This window comes from Alternaria arborescens (genome assembly GCF_004154835.1).
Source record: "Alternaria arborescens strain FERA 675 chromosome Unknown contig_12, whole genome shotgun sequence".
NCBI classification, from domain to species: Eukaryota; Fungi; Ascomycota; class Dothideomycetes; order Pleosporales; family Pleosporaceae; genus Alternaria; species Alternaria arborescens.
In genome coordinates, this window is record NW_021167867.1 from 104,486 (window position 1) to 127,797 (window position 23,312).

The 23,312-nt window shown below is 50.7% G+C and overlaps 5 protein-coding genes across 5 annotated transcripts; 3 read left to right on the top strand and 2 right to left on the bottom strand.

The window, feature by feature from the left end:
* Positions 1–1,827: 1,827 nt before the first annotated feature.
* Positions 1,828–2,916, bottom strand: AA0111_g5820 (hypothetical protein; the record flags this gene model as incomplete). Its single annotated transcript, XM_028651975.1, has 2 exons — positions 1,828–2,850; positions 2,911–2,916. 2 exons carry the CDS (start codon positions 2,914–2,916, stop codon positions 1,828–1,830), a joined length of 1,029 nt encoding a protein of 342 aa, XP_028506611.1.
* Positions 2,917–4,171: 1,255 nt separating this feature from the next.
* AA0111_g5821 (hypothetical protein) lies at positions 4,172–4,877 on the bottom strand (the record flags this gene model as incomplete). Its single annotated transcript, XM_028651976.1, has 5 exons — positions 4,172–4,204; positions 4,284–4,558; positions 4,611–4,728; positions 4,777–4,810; positions 4,867–4,877. The coding sequence occupies 5 exons, from the start codon at positions 4,875–4,877 to the stop codon at positions 4,172–4,174; spliced, it is 471 nt and encodes a 156-aa protein (XP_028506610.1).
* A 437-nt stretch (positions 4,878–5,314) lies between these two features.
* Positions 5,315–6,309, top strand: AA0111_g5822 (hypothetical protein; the record flags this gene model as incomplete). Its single annotated transcript, XM_028651977.1, has 2 exons — positions 5,315–5,337; positions 5,382–6,309. 2 exons carry the CDS (start codon positions 5,315–5,317, stop codon positions 6,307–6,309), a joined length of 951 nt encoding a protein of 316 aa, XP_028506609.1.
* Positions 6,310–14,721: 8,412 nt separating this feature from the next.
* AA0111_g5823 (hypothetical protein) lies at positions 14,722–17,424 on the top strand (the record flags this gene model as incomplete). Its single annotated transcript, XM_028651978.1, has 1 exon — positions 14,722–17,424. The coding sequence occupies one exon, from the start codon at positions 14,722–14,724 to the stop codon at positions 17,422–17,424; it is 2,703 nt and encodes a 900-aa protein (XP_028506608.1).
* Positions 17,425–19,456: 2,032 nt separating this feature from the next.
* On the top strand, positions 19,457–21,406 carry AA0111_g5824 (hypothetical protein; the record flags this gene model as incomplete). The annotated part of the gene is made up of 3 exons (XM_028651979.1): positions 19,457–19,510; positions 19,654–20,175; positions 20,231–21,406. The coding sequence occupies 3 exons, from the start codon at positions 19,457–19,459 to the stop codon at positions 21,404–21,406; spliced, it is 1,752 nt and encodes a 583-aa protein (XP_028506615.1).
* Positions 21,407–23,312: the final 1,906 nt, after the last annotated feature.

Consider the following 23,312-nt stretch of genomic DNA (forward strand, 5'->3'; position numbering starts at 1 on the left):
CTACCACTTGGTGTGTTTTCATCAAAACGCCAGACACCACCTAGCATGTTTGTGTCTCTTTCTGCTCCAAAAAAAAAGACAACGAAATGCTTCTCATCAGCGTGTTGATTTCCAAAACAGGCCAATCTAAACTCATGTGCAATGGAGCAAGTCGAATTGGCCTTGCTCGGTTAGAAGCAATATAAACATTCTTCCATATTATCCAACGTACCCAATACTCAGCACCTACATTCCAACAGCTAATGAATCTGCTCTGACCCGGTTCATATACGGTTTGCTATCTTTGTCCAATTTTCAAAAAGAGATAACGTACCACTATGATTTGGGAGTAAGTTTGCAAAGTCCAGATGTCTTATTCGAAGATTCAAGCTAAGAGGACAGCATTGAGTGCAGTTTCATCGCCCTGTGGACAGGAAAGAATGATATAGAGCAAGATGTGCGTGCCCGGCCAGAGTTAAAGTGCATAGTCGAGTGTACAACTGAGTATAAAGACACCTCCCCTTGACTGCTCCTCGTTCTCTTCTCTATCACACACTCTCCTCTTATTTCCAAAATCCCATACTTCTTCAACATGTATGTGTGCCTGGTTCCAAAGCACATTCTGATATGGTCCATGAGCAGCGAGGCGCTCTTTCGACAAAACTTGAAGTATCCTCGTACATGTTTTTTCTCACCTCGGAGCTGCGCAGAAAAAAGCTTCTGTTGGTCTTCTCATGAAACTAAAAACGGGAGCTTCATATACATGAGCACCTGGGACCTATCCACCCTAGTGGTGTATATGCTGCCTCTCTCCTGATCCCTTCCTGCTTTCACTTTCCACTATATTCTTAAAAGGGATTTTACCGAAAATGGGAGAAGGACAGACAATGGCCTTCCCTTTCTCTTTCCCAAAACAAAGCGCAGAATTGGTATGGTCGTCTTTGCTTTGACAAACAAAACATGTACTCCACTCTTGAATGTTGTGTTTCTCCTATGCTGCCATACCAAAAGCGCTCAGCTCGTTATTATGCTGTGAACACCTCAGTCGTGACCACTACATGACACTGGGTGGTGTACAACAAGCGAAACGAGAGATTGCTCAACGTGCTTAGTGCATAGGGCTCAGGCTTCCAAGCTGTCAAACTTCGCGCTGGCAGGAGACGTGTACATTGTGGCCAGCAAGGTATATTAGTTCGATATGACTCGTCCAATATCGCATGGTTGCTATTGTAATCTCTGAATTTTAGAAACGGATGGAAGGCAGATAAGCTAATACTAAAAACATTGGGTTCCAGACTTCAAGACGCAGTCACTTGTGCAACGTGTGACGTGTGATGTGTCTTTGCCTGCGTACCCACACATGACACTTTCGAGTTGAGATTTGGAGGCTACTGTTAATTGATGAACATTGTAATACACCATTAGAACCGCAACGTCATGTACACCTTCGTCACCCGACCATGTCATTTCATCATTCGCAGTGACCCATCACTATACCATTTGTCAAATACGCAAACAGCTAACAAACGAAAACAGTTTAACAAAAAAGAACGCATAGACAAGGGGGTATCTCAAGGCTCAGACGATATGCAACAAGGACGTTATAACGCGATCGCTCCCACCGACCGTAACGCCTTGTGTCAGTCATGGTCGTCTTCTCACGAGCCGGTGAAGAGATGCCAGACAACTGTAAAAACAGACAAAAAGACAAACCACATAACGCCTCAAATGCCGCCTTGCAAATCAAACAAGGAGAACGCAGCTCGTTGTAAGAGCCATTTGGCATGTTGAGTGCCATCAATCCCACCTGGTTCAAGGTGGCGGCGGCCGACGAAGACGGATGGGAGCTCAGACCTCCATCCTTTCCATGGCGCACTCGCTCATCGACCGTATCTTGCTCACAGCCCTCTCTCGATCGACCAGTGACTCAACATCGCTGTCGTCCTCACTCTCGTAGTATTCGGCATCCATACTCATCTCCCTGGCCGGTAGGTACCGTTGTTGTTCAGCGTCGACAACATCACCAGGGTGATCAATGACCATGTTGTCGAGCTCGTCACTGTCTCCGTATGCCTCGAGTCCTTTCCTGGCACGGTCACCGAGCCAGTACTCGGCACGCTTCCTGCTTCCTGCGTTGGCGCTGGACTCGTATTTCGATGCTTTGAACTTGGACATGAGCGACATGGCGACACTAGGCGAGTTTGACAGAGCGGATACTCCGCGGAGGTAGAAGTATGCGACTCGCTTACGCTCCTTGTTGTACAGGAAAAAGTGGTGACTCCAAATGGCGCCGTCGTCGGCAAATGGGTCATCTGAAGGCTCCCATGCATAGTATTCGCAGTTTGACATCTCCATCTCGCTATCAAGTAGGTGCCAACTCCGTGGACTCCAGATCGGTGAGCCAAGCGGTGTGACTGCGCCTGCTGGTAGTCCTGCAGAGTAAACTTGTGGGCGGAGGTAGTACATTGTTGTATCGATCTTGTGCATGAAGCTGTGTATGGTCTCGCGACGGAACTCGTCCGGGTTCAGTGTGTTGGCGAAATCGTAATCGATGTGGGTTGCGTTGAGCGTCGCGATCAGGTAGGCAAATGTATGACGGTTCGCGGCTTCGCTGAAGGTTCCGAATGGTGTGTCTCGAGAGACATCGAGTTGGTCTGCAAACTGAGCGGCAGATTGCTCGGAGAGCCCTGCCACCGCCGACAGCAAGTCCTTGTGTCGCTCCTCGAGCGTCCGCTCGATGCGCTTGTATAGTTTCTTGTCGCTACCGGCTGCTTTTATCGTCCACAGATCGCATCCGCCGATGATGGCTGTATCTTGCGTGTCGAAGTTGAGGGCGAGGTTGACCTCGTGGAGGGCGCACAAATCGAGGTACTGCGGTCCCACCGGGTTAGCTGCGTCATAGCCTCCAGCCTTATTGCATCGTGTACGTACCTTCATTGTGCTTGCTGTAGGTTCCTATTGCCTGAATATTTCTTGTGGAATATGTCGCGTATGATCCAGGATCTTTGAGATAAGAGAGTACTTCAGCGGGCCGTAGCTGCTGGTGGAGGTGATGTGTTGGTCGGGAGGGGGTAGCCTGCGCGAACCGATACAACCAGTAAACACGACTCTAGGCTGGCTGCAGAGAGGAGAGGGTACTGTTGTTCGGCCAGACAGTCGTCTAGCAGGCAGTGGACATATGTATGGCTTGGGTGTAGATGTGGTGTGAGATGTCGGTGTCGCTCTTACGACGTGGTCGCGATTGCGGAGAAGGTCAGCTTGGCGGTGTCGCCGAGCTAACAGCGGCATGTGTGTCGGGTCTTCCTTCCTGATTGGTCGATGCAACACCAAGCCCTCAACCAACAACAGCTGCCGATAAGGCCGGATGGGTAGTTGGCGAGAGACGACTGGTGTTGAGCGATGATGTTAGTTGTGTTTGGTACCGAATATGTCTGAGCATGTCATCTGATGTTGTTCGAGCACGTGAAGGAGGACAGGAAGCTGCCTGGCAATGAACCCAGATGGATTCGGCAGCGTTTCATTTGATGTATGCATGTCAAGGTTCTGAATGAAGGACCAAACGTTGATCCGAACCAATTGCTGTCACGATGTGCAGTGCCTAGGTGGTGTGGAGACCTGTAGCTAGATGGATAAGGTAAGTAAACCAGCATAAAGAAAAAAGAAAGCAACAAGAGAGAATGATCAAGTCTATCAAGGGCGAAGTCTCGATATCATGATGTGTAATCACGTTCGAGCCCATGAGCTGCTTGTGTCAAACCTAGCTGTGTCGAGCAAGCCCGCCAGTCCGAGGTGTTTGAATTGTAGTAGATAGAGTACAGCTACCGCCATCCGCTCTACAAGGCAGGATGGCAGGTAGTGCGTTCTCCAGATGATCCGACTCCCTGCGCCGTGTGATATCGTGTTGCTCCGACGCCTGCCCTTGAGAAGATCTTTAGCAATGAAGCGGATGAACCGTGTCGCAACGCACGACTGTGTGTCGTGCTGCCTACTCCCATACTCCAATAACGCCGTACAGCATGTGTTCGTATGCGCAAACCGGGTCCGGTCTCATAGGATGCCGCTCTCTTTAAGTCGGCCTTTGAAGTCATCCGCATCCTGGAAAGCCATCAGGCGCGGTCAGTGAGGGCTCTTGGGACGGTCGGTGACAGAGGACCAAAAGACGAGTTGTGTAATGGTGCGTTCCGTACACGCTTTACATAATCTTGGTAACGATATCGTCCTCAGCCTGACGACACGGCGCGTCAGCCAGCTGGTGCTATGGGTGTGCGGCGAAGCGGACCCGAAAGTCATCACACTTCACTCACCTCCATATCTTCGAGGCTGTCTTGCTGTCCAATGCACCGTAACACGTTTTTCTTGCTGCTCTCTTGCATCTCCCCCGCAAGCAGCAGCTCGTCGAGGATGAAGTATGCCTTTTGGAAGTTGAAGATGATGTCGAGCTCGCAGACGTTGCCGTAGTACTTGTCCATCTGCTCGACGTAGCGGTGGACGATTTCGAGCGTGATCAACTCATTGTCGGTCGAGTCGCAGCCGGCGATGAAGAAGAGCGAGGCATATCGGCGATAGACGATCTTGGTGTCTAGCAGAATGTGTGAGCTAGCGAAGCTATTACCCCTGCGGGACCCACTGACCTTTGTACTCTAAGAAGTTGCACATGCGCGTGCGGCGGGCGAGGACAAGCTGCGAGACGTCTTTGACAATCTTGGCCTTGTCCTTGGGGGCGAGTGTGGTGAACCACTTGGCTAGGCGCTACGAGCTTCAGCAGAGGGACTTGTGATTCTAGGGTGAGGGACCAACCACTTTGCCCTGCCGGGACAGCAGAATGAGGTATCTACAACTGTCAGTCACTACAGTCCATGGCATGTAATAGCACAGCAGAGCTCTTACTTGATTGTCATGGTGTCGTGTGAGGAGAAGATGCCGGTAGCGTCGTGTCTGGTGCACTTGCTTGGGGAAAGATGTTAGGTTCGGCGATCGGCGGTCACAGGCCAGCCCCGCGACTTTGAGACGTCAATGCGCCTCGTCCATTGCCATATCCCCGCTATCGCCATCCAAATTTGTAGATATACCCAATGGGCTTTATGCGCATGCGCTTCTGATTCTCGCTTTCTGCTTTGTTCCCATCTGCCATTCAGCCTTTCCGCGCTACTGAAAATCCGACGCGACTGCTTTCCTAAGACGGCCCACCCGCTGACAAACGTTCACCGTCCCCGTCTCGCGACTCGAATAACCCCGAAGAGTCACCACCCCAGAACACACACACAATAAGCTTTCGTCGTCAGAGGCCTTCTATCTTGCGTCATTGTTCAGCCTCTTGCGCTGGCCAACCACCATCATGAAGCTCATACTCTCTACCTCGTATGTCTTGCTCAGACCATCCAAGACGGTACCTAACAACACAGGAATACCATGTCCGGTGGTCCTTCCGTGATAAGACGACCCTTCTTCGAGAAATCAAACACCGAACTCACTTCCTCCCTCCGCGCAAACTTCGCCGCCCACCAACCCTCTCCATCGCCCTCAAAAACAAACTACGCAACGTGGACCACCAAGGCCGATTCAGCCTTATATGTACCCACGCATACACCATCACCTCTTGCTGAACCCCGAGAATCATACGACATCACGGTCAAACTATTCTACCTCCCCAACATACCCACAGACCGGCGCTGCGCGCAAACACGGGAAGCGATAGAGCTCGTGCTGAAGGAATTGGGTACATCATCTATAGATCTCCTGATCGTAAGCTTCCCAGGGATAACATTCGACGCCGACGATGAAGATTCCGATCTCGACGATGACGATCCGCCTTCGCCCCCATCTGCGACACAATCCACCTCCGAGAACACTGCGGGCGACTGTCCCGAAGCCGGGGCACCACCAGAAGACATAGAAACCATGGTAACAACATGGCGCTCGCTCGAGAAACTCCATGGAGAAGGTCTCGTATCGAAACTTGGAATTGCAGAATTCGGCGTCGCGCGCCTAACCAAGTTCCTCGAACAAACAAAGATAAAACCAAGTGTGAATCAGATCAATGTCAGGGACTGCTGTGTTGTGCCCAAACCCTTGATACTATATGCTAAGCAACAGCAAATCGAGCTGCTGACACATAACGACTGCACCAACATCCTACCACGCGGGACACTACGACAAATACTTGGATCAGGCGAAGAGGGTTCGGGTGTGCTGGCAGGAAATGGAAACGATGAGGGTCTCAGGGGCGATGTTGAGCCGCAGTGGGTAGTCAAATACACCGCCGTTGTCAAAGATAGGGGTGTTGTGGAAAGTAAAGGCTATTTCGCCGCAGCAGAATTGAGGGACTCATGAGGATGCTTTCCCACGGCAAGATTACGATTACACGAATCGACTACACGACTTGCATCTCTCTAGTTACCAGGTTTCATGTGTACATATGTTGGGATCAGCCCATTATCTCCTTACATGTTCTTGTGTATGGCATTATATGCCGAATAGACGCCCAAAATGCCGCACCCCTTACACTTCAAGGATGCCCCGCCCGCCCCAAGATTCGCTCCTAGTAACGGATTGCCGCACTTCTTACATGTCGGCTCAAGGATGCCAATGTAATCGATTTCCACACATTTTGATGGCGAGTGATCTGCTCCGATCTTGCCTTCCTTATCTGTGAATTTGGTCGAGTCAGACATAGTGGTTCGTTTGGTGTTGGTATCAGGATCCTTGGAAACTTTCAGGTGTTTGGAAAGGAGTTGAATGATCTCGCTGGTAGGTATGTGTTGTTGGTAAGAAGTTGTTGGGAGCTATGCGGTATATATACATCAAGTCCATTCACTGTGTGGTCTACTGATCAGTTACTGTGTACCTATTATTTCGCTGCCGCAGCGCAACATCTTCTGAGACAACAAACTCAGTCCGTCACCACGAGTGTCTCGATCATCATGGCCTCTAGCTAGCGATGCATTATGTCACGTTAAAGTCTCAGTTTGACAAGCTGAGTTGCTACGTATGTGGTTAACTGATACATGGTCGATGACAGCTGTGAAGATATAGTTACTTATTGCATACCAGCGTTCACAATGCGAGTCGATCACAAATCCCAGCTACATAACCCTGTCCGTGTCTCGCTATCTTGATACCCGGGTTGGTAGTTCTCCACATCATTCCCACACTCATACGCGCCAGCTCACTCTTCCAATGGTAACAAAAACCAAAACTGTAAATAAACAGTGCGCCAAAAGTAGACCGAACGGACCATCCAAAACAGAACGAAGTTCAAAATCAGAGACAGAACTCCTCATTCCTTACGTCTCTGATGGTGATGACTCCGATACCGAGGACGAAGATGCATCTTTTGGTCACTGCTGGAACTGTGACGCTCCTCTCCCGCCGCCTACCCCGTCCAAATTCACTGTTGAATGTATCGACTGCCAATTTCCTAATTGAGAATGTACCTAAAAGGATGACAGAGATTCCTAAGCAATTTGAATGCAAGGCGATGCTACGGGCAGAGTGAGGCGTGTATACGAGCTAAATGAGATTTTGGGGTATACCTAGATATCAGTATTCAACTCTTCTCTACTACCTTATGCTATGCAATCATTTCGCGTTCAACGTCCGCCGCTTCACGAAAAAGACATGTCCGTTATTTCTTAGACTTGTTTGCTTACTCAAATGAAAATCCAATCAGGAAAATTAGTGGCAGTATACACACCCAATGCACGGCTGGTCAATCTCCAAACAGCGCAACCATATATTCACTACTCCGCTCTGATCGTCTCAGACCTGCTCGACCCCAAAACAATGTAAGAGCCTTGGTTAATACCCCGCTGAGCCACTAGTATACCAAAAACCTTACTCTCAGGTCCTTATAACACATCTTGGGCACATGCTTACAACATCCAACCCACTTTAGCTCCGATATTACCAATACCAGCACCATGTCCTACCAGTATCAATCAGACGCCCCTGAAGCATTCTTCTCATCTCTAGACTTCGGCGCAAAAAACTTCAGACAAACCTGCCGTTGTCATCTCTACATTCATTTCTACCTCCAATTCTCTAGCAGCTTCACCACAACTACCAACCGTATCTCACAGCGGTGCATCAGCACCATCTTCCTCTATTTCTGCCTACATGCAAACCGAGAAGGGAATTCACTACAAGGACGAAGGAGAAAAGGACAAGAACGGGTATGTGATCACCGCTACGAAAGAACCATGTGTTGAATGTAGAGGCAAGATAGTTTGGGCAACAAAGGGGCAGTGGTTGATGGTATGCCAGTTGTGCAGCGAACCGCAATAGGGTTAAACTGTTGGATGGAGAGAAGTAGGTTGTGAACGGGGAGTCAAGGATAGCTAAGGAAGGATGGAAAAGGAATGAGCGAAGAGCATCCTTAAGGAAACGACTGGAGAAATGCATGAAACATGCACTCCTATGACCACATAGGGCTCACACAGAGGGTGAGTTTGTATTGAACATGTATCTTTCCCTTTATCGGTCTCGAGTTCCTCAAACCCGGAGGACAATAAATGAGGGAGTATCCAGAAATTTCAAGGACCCATGAGCCAAGCTCTGTAGAAGTTGTTTGACTGGTAGATTTGCATCCTGTAATGTTAGTGACCCATTGATTTACAAGACTGTAGCTTTTTCCGTTGTAGTTCTGTCAAGCATTCATCGCTGTAGCAAGTTTCGATGAAAACAATCAGCAACACCATATAAAAAGTTCCCTTTGGATTCTACACATTTCAGTCTCATCATCGGCACAGAGCCAAGCTAACAAGACAGCAGTGACGCGTGTACGACCAGCCGCTAAGTCGTCACAACAGACTATCGCAACCTAGGGAATCCCTTGGTCTTCCCCGTCCCAGTTAGACGACAGTGGGGAACATGATGTGTCGACTAGACGCGCGGGCCTAGCGGGAGCAAGCGCTTGGGAAGGATGGCCGTTCACCCAAGCGACATACAAGTGACGAAATCCCTTTTCCTAGTCCAACAGGTGTTGAGGTCCAGAAAGAGCAGTTGCTGCGGTCGATTAATCCTTCTGATCAAGCATGCAGGCGACAGGAGATGATATATCCTTCAACACTTTACGGCTTTGGGTCTGATAGACTTGGTGTTCTCCTCGCTTGGTAGTGAGTGCCAGTGGTGTATCGGATTAGCATGCATCCGCCCAAGCGATCTCATGGTGGATGGTAATAAGGCGCCATGCTATCAAGTGCGCGATTTGATTCCTAATCTGACCGCATACCGCATTATGCCCCAGGGCAATCGCTTGTTTGGTGAATGCGTATGGAGATGCTTTAGTGCCTCCAAGGTTGACAGTTGGGCGTTGAAACTGCGGAGCATCTTATCACATGCAGATACTCATCCCATCTGAGGTCAGCGACGAACTCAAAGTTGGTGGCGCAACGCCCGGGCCCAGGAACAAGTCCTGTGGACTTTTGATCCTCACCGATCAGGAAGTATAACCACGAGTTCGCCTTATCGATAGAAACTAGGTTTGCCGTGCCGCATGTTTGCTTCTCTGGACCGATGAAAAAGGACAAGCGAATTCAACCCCAGCGCTACGGCAACAAGAAGGCAGGCCAGTTATGTTTAGGTGCAGTACACCCACCAGGCAGTATCGCCGCGATGAAACCGAAGGTATCAAGGCATGTTTATAGATGGTCTGGTGGTTGTTGTTAACTAGAATTGTTGCATCAAGCTTAAAATGCATCTTGCTTTTCCCGCAGATCTGCGCTGACGCTGGTTTCTCACGTACAAACATACAAACATCTCACTTTTAGTAACTAGTTGTTACAACCAAACCTCAATCACTGTAACCTGCTTCGGTATCTGGGCGGGAGCGCTTGAACAAAAGGCAGTTTCTTAGTGCCCAGGCAATAGTTGATGACCCTATTGGCGATCGGTCCCATCCGAGTGCAGTTGACGCCAGGGGCCAGAGGGTCCAATGAAGGCTCCGATCGACCCTCCATGAAAGGAAAAAGGATCGTGATTTGTATGCACTAAAGTGAGCTACAGTATCGACAATGTCAATGTATTGTTACAGAACGGCTTTCAAAGGCGGCCTCTGAGCTTAGTCGAGTAGACTGCTCTTACGTCTGATGTGCATGAAGATAATCTTCGGCGTACACGTTGCAGATGATATCAGCACGCGTTCTTGCAGCTCGTCAGCCTGCAGAAGAGCTGTAGAAAGCACGATTAACTTCTGACAGAAGCAGTACGAAACGTGGTGCTGACTGATCGCGCGGATCCTGGTAGCGATGCTGTGCCCTTGCATAAACTTGGGTGACGATGTTCACGTTCGCATCAAGTTCAACGAACAGCTTATCGTAGACCTGCCCCTAAAGAGGTGCGCAATGTGAGTCGCTCATCGGTGCTTAGCATTTTCCTCCGTTCCAGACATTGAGCAGACACAGACTTGACCAATAATGTATCTTGGCGACGACGGATCAAGAGGCGACGGCCATTCCGTTGCGGGGGTTGTTCAGGCGAATGTTATCACGAAATGGCGCTGGGTCCGGCAGTGCTTATCCAGGCGTGACAGCTCTCGACTTCAGCTGGTTGTAGTATCCATTAGCGAAAGAGGGGCACTCGAGGGTTTCGCTAGTAGCTGAAGTTGAGAGATCAGCTGGTGCGAGATCTGGCCACGAGTCTTGGTAGGCGAGTAAAGATCAAAGAAACAGCGCGCATGCTGACATCGTCTAGACCTTTTGGTAGCGATCGTTGAGATCCGCTCGCCGTTCCATAGGTAGTGGTCTGAAGACATTGAGCCATGCTTTTCTCTGCATCTGGAACTGCCGGTACATAGGCGATGGTTTCAGATGTGATAGTAGGGTGTGGGGTTGGAGCATCTGGTTCGTCTGGGGAAGAAGCAGCCTAGACTTTGCACCAGCGAACAACCGGAAGCGAGCGGGAGGCAACGAACGACATCTGGTGTCGCATTAGACAACCAGCTGAGTGGTTTACAGCGCGGTGAACTCTCTTCTGTTGGGAAGGCGAGTGGTTGGCTGAAATCATCTCGAGTCTGCGGCTCTGCGGACCCAGGCGGCGCTCCTTCGCTCTGTACACGTCGCTGGGTGAGCGCATTCGCGTGCAGCCAGCAAATTACCCGGCCCACCTAGCAACGCAATCTCCCAGGTGTACTCATTGCCTTGTTGTCAAGGCCACGTCAAGCCAGTGAGTATGCCTGGAATCGTTATGACGATTGTTCAGAAGAAAGAAACAGTGCTCGCATCGCTCGGGTATGAGGTTTGTCTGTGAGTCCATCAGGTGCTGCTTAAGCAGGGGAGGCGCAGTCGTGGCTTACAGGCCTGTCATTGGCTGTGGTGTCAATAATGCTCATTGCGTTTTCCCCATCGGGCAAGAGGGCAAAATAGAAGCCGGAGATTGCCAATTTCGTCCTTCCTGAGGATCAAAACAGACTTGAAACGAAATTCGCAATTTTGGGTCTCCGTACGCCTCGTAACCTGGCCAGTGTAAACAATACTTCCAAGAATCGCAGTTTCCTGGAAAAAACTGACGGCCGGATAGAGCAGACTCCGTCATTCACTCCATTCCACATCGGACAGCGCGATCTTACCCCTGAGTGGAGTTTGGTAGCTGCGCGTCATAGAAGCCGTTGTTGACGATGTTATTGACACTGACAAGCAACGACGCGTTGGCGGGCGCCAGCGGCAGGTTAGAAGCAGGTGGTAGGGCGCTTGGAAGCCAATGGGCTGGCACGGAGACGTTTGCAACTTGTGGAGCAGCACCGTGGCTGTGCAATGCCAAAGCTCGTATACAGTGTTCACGCTTGCGCAGATGCAGAGTTCAAGAATAACACCAAACGATTTTGATAAAGTTATTGGGAAGAGTAGAGTTGCGGTCCGAAGCTGTAAGATGGCATTTTCGGGTCCCGTACCCAACGATGAGATTATAGACTGTGGTACAAGTTCTTTTTCCTACACCGCTGGTCTCGATCCAAAAGAAACAAAATCTGATCTAAAGCTTGCTGGCGCACACCAGCGTTGAGATGGACGTCACAAAGGCAGCCGTTGTGTGCACTATGCTCCACAGATCGGGTTGCTAGTACCGAGCGGCGCGATGGTTGGTGGCTCTCGGGCTTGTTTCGAGATTGCTATCGTCGTATCCTCGTAAACATGCTCAATCTCAGAAGACTTGGCAAGCAATGTTTGCCGTCTACAAACGGCAGGAAGTAGTGGATCAAGAAAAATGAAGTCGAGTTTTTCAATTGCGGGACGTAGCTCGGCGCATTGCGCCGATGAGAGATGGACCCTGGAGATCATTTGAGATGATGCAGACAGCGGGAGACATGGTACTCCATGTTCATGACGTCGGAGGATATCGCGAAATGAATCGGTGCGTTTGCTTGATTGGAAGGCGATAAATGATGAACAAGCCGAGCATGTCCATATCACACACAAGGCTTAGAGCATGCGAAGCAACACATTAAAATCTCCACATGCAGGCGCGCAAACGGAACATTTTCTGAAAAGCGCAAAGAGTTGCAGTGTCGATGCGCCATATGGGGCAGCAATGCGTCGGACATCCAGGGACATGTTCACTATGGTCGCCCTGACCCAAGTGTAATGGAGAATTAACAGTGTCTTATCTGAAGACGACCGAGACGAGGGAGTGGTACAGATGCCAGTCCACAGACCCCGTTGCGACAGCTTGAGACACATGTGGTGTTGAACCTGATGCGCTCCCGGAGGCCAGATGCCGGTCCTATCAGTGATGGAACGATATTCGTGTGCACCGCATGGTTATAATAAGGATAAGTGTGTCTGGCCGGTTATCTTCTCATATTCGGAGAGTGCTTTCAGTCGTCTTGCAGCAAGGGCTGGTCCCGATATATGGCTTGCCTCTTAACCAAATCAGTAGTGTAAAAGAGAATTTCCTGACTCTTTTGCGCTCTACCTTCCTCTTCAGCAAAAAAAAAAACGGGCGTCAGATGGTGGACAGACCTTGCAGTTTGCCTCTGCCATCCCGCTTCTCCGCATTTCGTTTATCACATCCTATTTATGGTGGCGAGGACGAGCTTCCGTTATGGTTCGAAAGGGGGATAGTGAGGGCGTCGTTGCCCCTGCATAGCTGGGATCAAACGGGTGTAGTTTGGTCAATTGGTCCGAATTGCATATCAAATTCACGCTTGGCCATACATGTGCCGGGATGCGCAGCCCCACCTCGAACGGGTGCTGTGAAACATTCAGTGCTCATCCTTCATGTGTCGAGGCCGAGGATGCGTGGACTTGTCGGGCAGTTCGGATAGCAAGAGCTTGACGCGTGGGCAAGCGGGCAGGCGGGCAGGTGGTGCCAGTAACGGCACATGCAGCGGAAGTAGCATGGCTGCGATTTGATTGCTAGCCGCGCTGTCCGATGGTTGGTTGCGGGAACGCATCTGTTAGTGGAGAGGGGTCGGCTGGCGGCATGTAGCCAAGACGCACTGGGAGAAAGATGGACAAGAAGAGCGAAGAAGATGCATATCGCGTGCAGCCGCCTCAATGGCGAGGGGTCTTGTAGCGTTTAAGGGTCGATGATTTGAGCACTTCTGCACAACAATGACAGCGGCTATGGCAACAACAGAGCCGCGATCACGGACACACGACGCAATTGCAGGCAGCTGCCACGCACGCCCGCGAGGAAATTGTTGTATCTTGCTGTTGCTAGGGCTGTGACGCTGTGCATGTAGTGTTGGATACTTGGAACTGAGTGGGAACCTGCAAACTACACGGGACTAAGCAGGCATCGGCCGACGTTAGTTGACTATCGGCAGGCATTGGCTAGCCGAGGGGCATTGCTACATCATGGTTGTGCAGAGAGCTGGAGTGGGTTTGCTCCATCTGAAGTCTCGTGATGTGAGGCTGTCGACACGTGCAACCTGGAAGGACAACGGCTCTGTTTGCAGCACTGACGACGTTTGAGGGCTACTGCGCAATGGTGCATCGCATGGTGCCATGTGTAAAAAGCAATTGCGCATGTACCGTCCTCGCTGGTACCTGGCAGCGCGTCCTGGCATCGTGTGGATCAGGCGTGAAATTACGAGGGAGACAGCGATTAGCATGGGTAAAGCCACGAACCGGGGATCCCTGCGCGGTGTGGTGGCCCGTGCTAGCGTGGAGCCTGCCTGGGAAGGAACGACCGACAAAAGCGACAGTTGCCCTGGTGCTCGTCTCTCACCCACCTCCGCCAATTCACCGTCACCACCTCGCCGTCGCCCCCGTCGCGCACCTTCAAACCGCACTCTGGAGCCCACTGTCGTTACTCACACTAATTGAGGCGACTCTAGGCATCTGTCCGCTCATTTCCCCTGTCATTCCTTAATCTTGGGTGTACTGGCTTCACTCACTCCGACTACGCCCACGGCAGCCTACCGACTTGCCCATCCCGCGCTCAGCACTACCTCGACCTATATTGTACGCACACCAACAACCTCGCACAACCTCACCAACCGTCCTGCAATCTGATTTTGCGCGTGCTGACTGTAATGTACCATAGTAATCGCGTCAGCTCTTGTACCTCGACAGCGCTTGTTTCGTCTCACGCCCGCTGCGCTCACACGTGTAGCACCTCGACCACCACCCGTCCAACCACACTCTGTCCTCCCAGTTCCGGCAAGCTGTCCCTGGAACGCACGCTGCCAGTCTAGCTCGCAGACCAAGCATTGTGCTACGCGTCCGTTGGCGGTGCCATCCCTAATCTCGTCAAGCCCCATCGTCGCAGATCGCTGCGTCCGCTAGGGCAGCTAATAAATTCAACATGGCCGGAATTGCCATGCCACGACACAGGGCAACACAGTCGCAGTCTGGTATCGGCTCACCGCTCTACCAGCGTCGACAACACTCCAATGCCGGTCCCATCGAGCTCATCCCCAACCCCGAATTCTCTTTCCCCATGCGAGGACCAGACACCGCGTCTTCAGAGCCAGCGTCGACGACATCGCGCCCAATGTCGCTGCAAGCCTATCCAGCGGGCCGACGAGGCTCCATGCCGCACCACAGGCAGAAGTCAATCAATGCTTTGCCCGACTTCTCCTTCAATCCTGCAGGACCAGCCAAACCAGCCGCCGAATCGTCACCACCACAGTCACCAGCGACACTACCTGTACCTGTACCCGTATCTCCCTCAAAGCCGACACATGGCCACAGGAGGGGTGGAAGCGAGTTCATTGGTGGTGATGTGCGACCCGGTGGTACTGCATTGATGAGCAGCAGTCCGATAAAGGGAGAGGACGCTCTTCCTGTACCAAGCTCGACACTACGCCCTGGCCCTCCAGCCGGTCGTCGGGGACACGCTCACCGTCGCTCAGGCGCCATCTCTTCTCACGACCTGACTTCGATCATGAACCCGCCCGTTCCAGCACGAACTGGCAGTGCGCCCAACACACCCTCAGAGGGCAACCAGTTCGCTTTCGGCCACAAGTTCAACAGATCTGTCTCACAACCATCACTCCGCGAAAACAGTACAGAAGATGACTCGAGTGCGCGACCACCCTCAAGGGCTCGAGTTACGTTCTCCGATAGAATCGAGACCATCCGCCCCCTCTCAACCATCTCTTCTGAGACTGAAATATCTACTCTTAGAGGACACTCGGCCGCAAACAGCCTCTCCTCCATTGTTAGCGGTAACAGTCCAGCACCCATTCGACCTGGACGTCCTACGCCACTTAACACTATTGGAGATGAGGACCGACCAAGCACAGCCGGGAAGGTGCTGGATCAGTTCATGGGCACCCGTCTCAATGGCGAAGTCCAGGAACGCAAGCGGCCTATGTCTGCCATCTCACCCATCTCGCCAACTGCGCCCATTCCGAAAGTGCAGGCCAAGCGACGGAGTCTCTTCCAAAAGGATCCTCGTCGCAGCGATAGTTCAGTTCCCACTCTTCCTACCAGCGCTTCCGATCCTGCACTCTCCAAATCCTTCGACACACCCCTTGCATCACCCGCCAAGGACGACCAGTCAGTAGAAATTGCCGAGAAGCCGAAAGCAGCTTCGCGCAAGAGTGGTCGCAAGCCTCGAAAGGTCAAATCATGGGCAAACTCGATTATCACTAGAAAGGGAAAGCACAGCAAAAAGTCCAAGGGAAGGTCTCCTACACCACCGCCAAACGTGGTCATGGATTCTGAAGACTCGGATGAATCAGAGGAGATGGATTTCGAGCCCAACTTTGACGAGGACACCACCGTTACCATCGTCTCTCCGACCGAGAATCCAGTTTCGCTGCCGAAGATCGACACCAACTATGCCTCTTGGCAACCACGTGAATTGAAGCGTGTCGATTCTGACATTATGAGCCCAGTGATCGATCTTGATGCAGCACTCGGACCGTTTAACACCCCCAACGGTACCAGCCCTCGCAACCACCAGCGTGGTTTCTCGGCCCACAGACGGGCCATGCACAGTGCTGGTGGTGTTGCACCCTCGCACCGTAGGACCGAGAGCGCTCCTGAACTAGTGCCATTCGAACATCGACCATCAGCGATTGCGAACGCCTCCCCCATGGCCGACGTGTTCGAAGAGGAGGAACCAGAAGACGACGGTCTCACTCTTGCTGTTCCAGCAAAGAGTGCGATGACAGAGCCTGCTGCTGCAGACGCTGAGGAGCCGAAGATATCGGTCGTTGAAACAACAGATGCGAAGCAGGTAGGAACTGCTATCAACTGGAACTTCAACGATGGCCTTGGCATCAAGCGTACTGCGAAGCAAAACGAAGTTGATTCATCAGAGCCATTGTCTCCCCGAGCAGTTCCGCCTGTTGAGTCGAGCGATGACCCATCTCAGCAAACACAGACATCAGAACCTGTCGAGGTTGTGGAAGATCACGAGGAGCCCCGAACATCTTCGCTCACACATTCTTCCGACTCTACCGTTACCGCTCAGCCGATTGAAGATTCGCCGAAGCATCATCAGCCTGTCATGAATTTGTCCCTTCCACTAGGTCAACAGAGTCTCATGACACCCGACACCGTCACTTCTTCGTTTTCATCACCAGATTGCCGATCCAGTCAGATCTCATTCGATACTGGCCGTGGAGGCACCGCGGCTTCGTCAGTGACGGATTACCCTGTGATGCCTTCTCCCCGCTTCGGCGAGCCTGGACCTGAAGTTCGCATCTCTACAGAGGTTCCGTCTCTGACTTCATCTAGGTCGACGATGACCAGCGCAATGCAGAACGCTTTTCCGCTCCCTAGTCCTCGTCGGTTTGGTGAACGCACGTCGTCTTTGTCTTCTGATCCTAGTGAGATGGAATCACGTCGTCGCAAGCGCTCCAGTATTGCTAGCCTGTCAAGGCTAATGGGAACTTCGTCGTCTTCCTTCAGTGAACGCAGTAAGCTATCTATCGAGCAGCGTCCACAATCAGAACACCGCGAGCCGACCAAGGACAAAAAGAAGAAGAACATTGGAAGCAGACTGAAGAAGTTCTTCCAGCACACCAGAGACTCTTCCCCATCGAAGACCTGAAGTGTCATCCTCATTGTCACGACTTGCACATCTTTGGCTTTTGCCTCAATTCGACGACCTGCAGTTTGCTTTCCAGTAGCTGTATCTTGTTCATATGACATTATGGCTGTGCCTCAATGAGCACAAACACCACCTCTTTTCTCTCGCATGACCACGGAGTTTACAAGCGATGATTTTTTTAATGGCGCATTACCAACCTGCGATGCATACGCGAACCGGACTTTTTCTTACTCTCATTGAACAGCATCTTTTCTATTATGAGTACTAGGAGGATGGGTATCTAGGAATCCTGCGATTTGCATCTTTGCATGGCAATGGGGCATCTTCTGGCATACTTTGACTGGTTTCTCCCAGCGGCGGTACCGATACACCGGCCGTGGTTTTGTTTCCTTTGATCAAATTTTATGGGAGGGTATACTCTTGTTTACACCGCCCGCACGCTCTCTCAGAGACGTCGATACTGCTCTTTGGCAGGCATGGCACGACAGGACTCTTTTCTATATTTTCTTAACAGTCGTTATCACGAAAACAGTACATACATCATAGTATGTTGAAGTAAGCTGAGATGGTGGGACATGTATTTTGAACATGGGTGAGAATCTCGTTGGGCAATCTGTACCCTGAGCTCTTGAAAGGATAGATAGTGGATTGAGCTGGATGAATGGCTGCGATCTTGAAAAACAATCAAACTCTGAATCACATAGGTACTCTTTTGCCATGTTCTTGTGCCTCTTGTGACTCGCTATTCTAACAATTCTACCGAGATAGCCCGTTACATTGTGACAGTGCAAATCTCGCTTCATCCATCGCTTGCTTGAGTCGTTGCAATATGTGTCTAACGCCAACATGCCTGTCTACTACTATCTGCTATCAGTCCTTACCCGACCTGAGGAGAGAGAACTGGCCACCAGCTCGTGGGGAGCCGTTATCGCGCACTGGCCTCTTTTTCACAATCAAATCGACACCATGTGACAGCGGGACGAGGAAGTGAGGAGGTTCATCTATCTGCCCCGAGCGAGCCGCCGCACTTGCATATCCCGCACTTTCTTCGTCACCACCTGACCGATTAGAAGCGAACCGGCCGCTCTCACCTTAGTCATGCAACTGCTATTGCATGGTCTCCATCATGCTGAAACTTCGGCGTGATCATCGTTGTATGAGAAGGATCGGAGTTCATCGTAATATCACCGGGTATTATGCAGGACCGTTTTTCATTTATTTGTTCGGCGTATGCAGGGCATGTGCAAGACGAACGGCTGCACTGACGATCGGTTTAATTTGTATACACTGTCGCGCTGAGTCGAGGTGCAAGGCGCGGGTTGCGACGTATGCAGGTACGAGTCAAGCGAGGCGGGTTGATGTTTCAGATTCTGGAGGCGGGATATGTAGTTCATGTGGAGGGCGTTTTACTTATTGGAAGCGAAGGGGTGGATGAGGCTGTGCAAGACTGATGTTTGGCCGAGCGTTGCTAGGGGAGACGATGATTTGTGTGAGTTGCGATTGTATGATGCAGCATGGAGAAAAAGAGTGTGTCATGAAAGGCGATATGGTGCATGGCAGTGTCCAGCAAGGTACGGTGAGAAGAAAGTCATAAGCTAGAATGAACCTATGTCTCGAGAGTCTCATGGAGGTTTTTTGTAGTTGTTGAATACTTACCGAACTGTGTGAATTAAAGATATATGTACCCTTGGACATATCTTACATGTCCATTGTAGGTCTTTTGGTAAACCATTTTTGAACTCTTCCCGGGTGAACAATGGGCTTCCGTACCTCATCTGCTATCAGTAATTGATCTCACTTGTTAATTCGTTTTCTAACGATAGCGATACTGGCTCATATTAGAGATATAGTGCTGTAGTTGTTCGTTGTCCTCGAGTGATTCAAAATGTGACTAGTCTGGGTCTGTGTTAGCGTGCTTCCACAATGCGGGCAAGTTGGCATCACCGAGTACTCGAGCTCCCCGCAACAGCCATACAATAGCTCCACAGCTACCTCCGAACCCTCAACCCAATAACCACGATCGCGAAGCAATATGGCAGACGAAGAGAAAGAAAAGGCAGAGAAGATCGCAGCGGCGAAGAAACGCGTGCGTATTTCCCCTACACGTCCTACAACCCTCCAAGACAGCTGCCATTGCTCAGATGCACTTGGATCTGATTCCTCTTCGCGAACAGAGTTGCAACATCATCGCTTCTAGAACTAGAGAATGAGCTAACGCATGTACAATAGTATGAGCAATTGAAGAAGAAGACAAAGAAGGCGGGCGGTGGAAAGAAGAAGGAAGACAAGGCAGAGGCACCCGCTGAAGCAGAAGCCTCTATCGAAGCCTCCGCCGAAGCGACAACTACCGAAGATCAGTCCGAACAAGTCGCGCCAGAACCGGTAGAAGCTACAAACGCAGCGCCGCCGCCAGAGGAGGACGATGACGAGCCGTCGGAGCTGGCTGTGCCCAAGGCAGCACACGGCCGCAAGCCCTCAGTCGCTGTCGAGTCGCGACAGCGATCTGAGTCCTTCTATCGCTCGGGAGCCGCTGGTGGGCCTTTGTCGCCGGGAGGAGGGGTCACAAGCGAGGTCTACCGGGAACAAGCACAGAAGATTGAGGAGCTCGAGAAGGAGAATAAAAGACTCGCAAGCGAAGTTGAAGAAAACCAGGAAAGATGGAAGAAGGGTGAAGAAGAACTGGAGGAGCTGCGAGAAAGCAGAGGAGACGTTGCGCTTGCAGTCGAGAAGGGCAAGGAGGCTGACAAACTGGTAGGCATCTGAGAAAAGGTTGACATGTGGGACAGGATACTGACATGCAGGGTAGAAAGCCGAAGTCGAATCCCTCAAGAGACAGCTCGCGCAGGCGCAAACGCAAAGCAACAAATCTATTCGTCGTACATCGACTGCGTCACCCAGTCAGAGCGCATCTATCGATGATCTGAATGCGCAAGTTGCTTCAAAGTCTGCGACTATCGAGTCATTGGAGCTGGAGATCTCGAACGTCAACAGGCAGCTCTCGGAACAGACCACTAAGAACAACGAGCTTCAGTCACAGATTTCCAGTCTGGAATCCGCAGTGCAAAAGGCAGAACAAGAAGCCAGCTCAACGAAGACGGAGCTAGAGGAACTCAAAGCAAGTTTGGACAAAGCCGGGGATCAGGCTGAGAAGGACGGCTCAGATCGCGACTCTGCACAGACGCGCATTGCGCAACTAGAAGCTGAGTTGGGCACGGCGAACCGCAAAGCTTCAGATTCAGTCTCGCGCGCTGAGTTGTTGGAGAAGAAGATTGAAACGCTCACACAGCTGCATCGAGACAATGACACCCGAAACCAGACGCGCATACAAGAGCACAAGAAGATTGAGCGAGAAGCGACAGAACTACGGACTCGCATAACAGGCCTCAGCAACGAGAACGCACGTCTTCGAGAGGCAGAGCAGCGCCGCCGCAAGGCTGATCTCGGTTCTATCGAAGACTCAAGCGTACAAGAACTTCTGGACGAAGAGCGCGACCGCCTCCTCGCCAAGGTCCGCGAACTCGAGGAAGAAAACTTCGAACTTCGCCGAGGCGTATGGCGCGACCGTCGCCAACAGATGCAACCTTCTATCGACGACCAGGCAGACGCCTCACATCCCTACACCAGCACCAACAGCTTCGACGACATTGACCTCTCTGGAGCGCCATCCCGCCAAGCCCTCCCCAACCGCACACGTTCTTCCTTCCAAGATGTCATCCAATCTGGCATCTCAGCCTTCACCGGCCAGAATCCTGCGCATCGACGAAGCGATGCTGCGAGTAAGCCGAAGCCTAGGCAAGAAAGTCTGGGTAGTCTCGATGAATTCGAAATTGATGAGGATGCATTTAGGCAAGCACAGGAAGAGGAGGCCAAGAAGAGGCTCGAGAGGGTTAGGGAGGTTAAGAGAGGGCTCGTGCAATACAAGGGATGGAGACCGGATTTCGTGGATGTTAGAGTGGGGATGGGTGGTGTCTTCGAGATATGAGTCTTGGCTTGTAGGTAGACATGAGATTACGGGGATTATGTATGATCAGTACGTCCGAGTAGTCACGGACGAAATGCACATATGAACACAGCCGCCGTTTCGGAGGTGGCTTGTCAATAAGTGGACGTATACACGTAGGGATCTACAACCAAGCTAACGTCGGTAGCCTTTTTTTTTCTCTAGCAGAATCACGTCATGCGGCTTTTGTGGTTTGCGATGCTCTTATCTCTTCATAGACGCTGCTTGTTCACGTTTCGGAGTTCATTACTGGCGAGGCAAGAGCGATGGAGACATGAGACAAAAGCATGTCGTTCACGATTCACACGCGGCCCTCTAGCATGGACATACTGTCACTGCTCTTGGATTGCAGAAGGTCGGATCTTCTTCTCACATGGAAATTGTCCAAGTCATCTTCCGCGTACATCTTGTGATTGGATACAGCTTTGTACAAACTATTCTCGGCGCAAAGTCCATCGGTGCGATTCTTATCTTGTTTGAGAAGAGAGAAACAGCGCATACCTGTGCATACCATGGCTTTTAGTAACATTTCCCGTTCAAGGACCAGTTTTAGAGAAGATGTGATATCAATTCGTTCCAAGAGTGAAAAGGAAGCATACATTGAGAGCCGATTTTGTGCTCAACAGCCACGAAGCTCTCCTCATGTGCGCAGATATCATCTTTTCGAGTAGTGAAAAGTCACGAGGTCTCTCGCATGGAACATGCATGTCTGTCTCATGTTACTCTATATACATCTTTTCACTAGATGAGCGATCGGACCTGCTTCTCCGCCGCCATGGACAGGTACCGGTGATTTTTGGAAGTGGCGCAATAGCACTTGGGGCTTCCTGGGATACACGTTTAGACACACAGAACAACGATAGTGGAATTTTAGTGAACTGGTCACAGGATGTATGCTAGAGAAGTAAGAAACTCGAGGGAAGAGGGGAGTTGTAACCACGGATCCGACAATAGGTGATCCGACTATCGTCGATTGATGCATGTCTTTCTAACAAAGAAAGGTACAGATGGAATTTACACACTTTCATTCAGTTATGTAAGGCAGTGGTCGTCTCTCTCTAGTGATGGCACGAGATTTTGAGTAAAGTGTACGGCGAGTGTTTTTGTGCGAACGTAAGGTGGAAGAAAGTAACTCCTGAGGCGTTTCACAGCACATATAGAATACATTTTGCTGATTTCTTCTTTTCATAAAAAGTTGAGCTGTATACCTTCGTTACATTGAATTAACGAAGGAGAAGTGTAAGCGGTTGTGTGGTTGTTTGCTCCATGTCGTGCCTCCATCAGTGATATCTTTTAGATTTTTCTTCTCCGTGGAACGAGTAGCATGATGATCAGTGGGGACTATACTTTGAAGATAAGGGAGAGAAGAAGAACAGATGTAACTACATGTGTTCTGACATGTCTTCTCTTCTCAACGTCCTTTGGAAAGAGTCGGTAATTTCTGGTGTACCGGCCAGATACGCTGTAGTGAAAGCAGAGAAAACCTGGAAGAATGGGTAACTCTAGATTTTGAACAATAGGAAGCCGTACTGTCTGAACCCTACACTTCGAATATTATATTTTTGACTTTCCCAGGTTGGTGTAGAAGTCATATTTGGTAATTCGGAATGCGTCCCGACAAGAGACCAGAGAGCGAAAGTCGTGACATCGGGGTTAACTGGTGTATTTTTGCAGATAAGTCTCATGGAGTTGTGTTTCTTTTCTTGCTTGAGCTCTACAAAAAGTGTGGCAAAGAGGGAAGAAAGAAGAGCAACAGTGATTATCCGTATACAAGTACGCGAAGAAGCGTCGGAAACCAGCGCAGAGGAGAGATTTATACACATCATCTGCCACAAAGCGCCGCTTTCCTTCGACAAGATCAGCATCTAGAAAATTTCTATGCTCACCT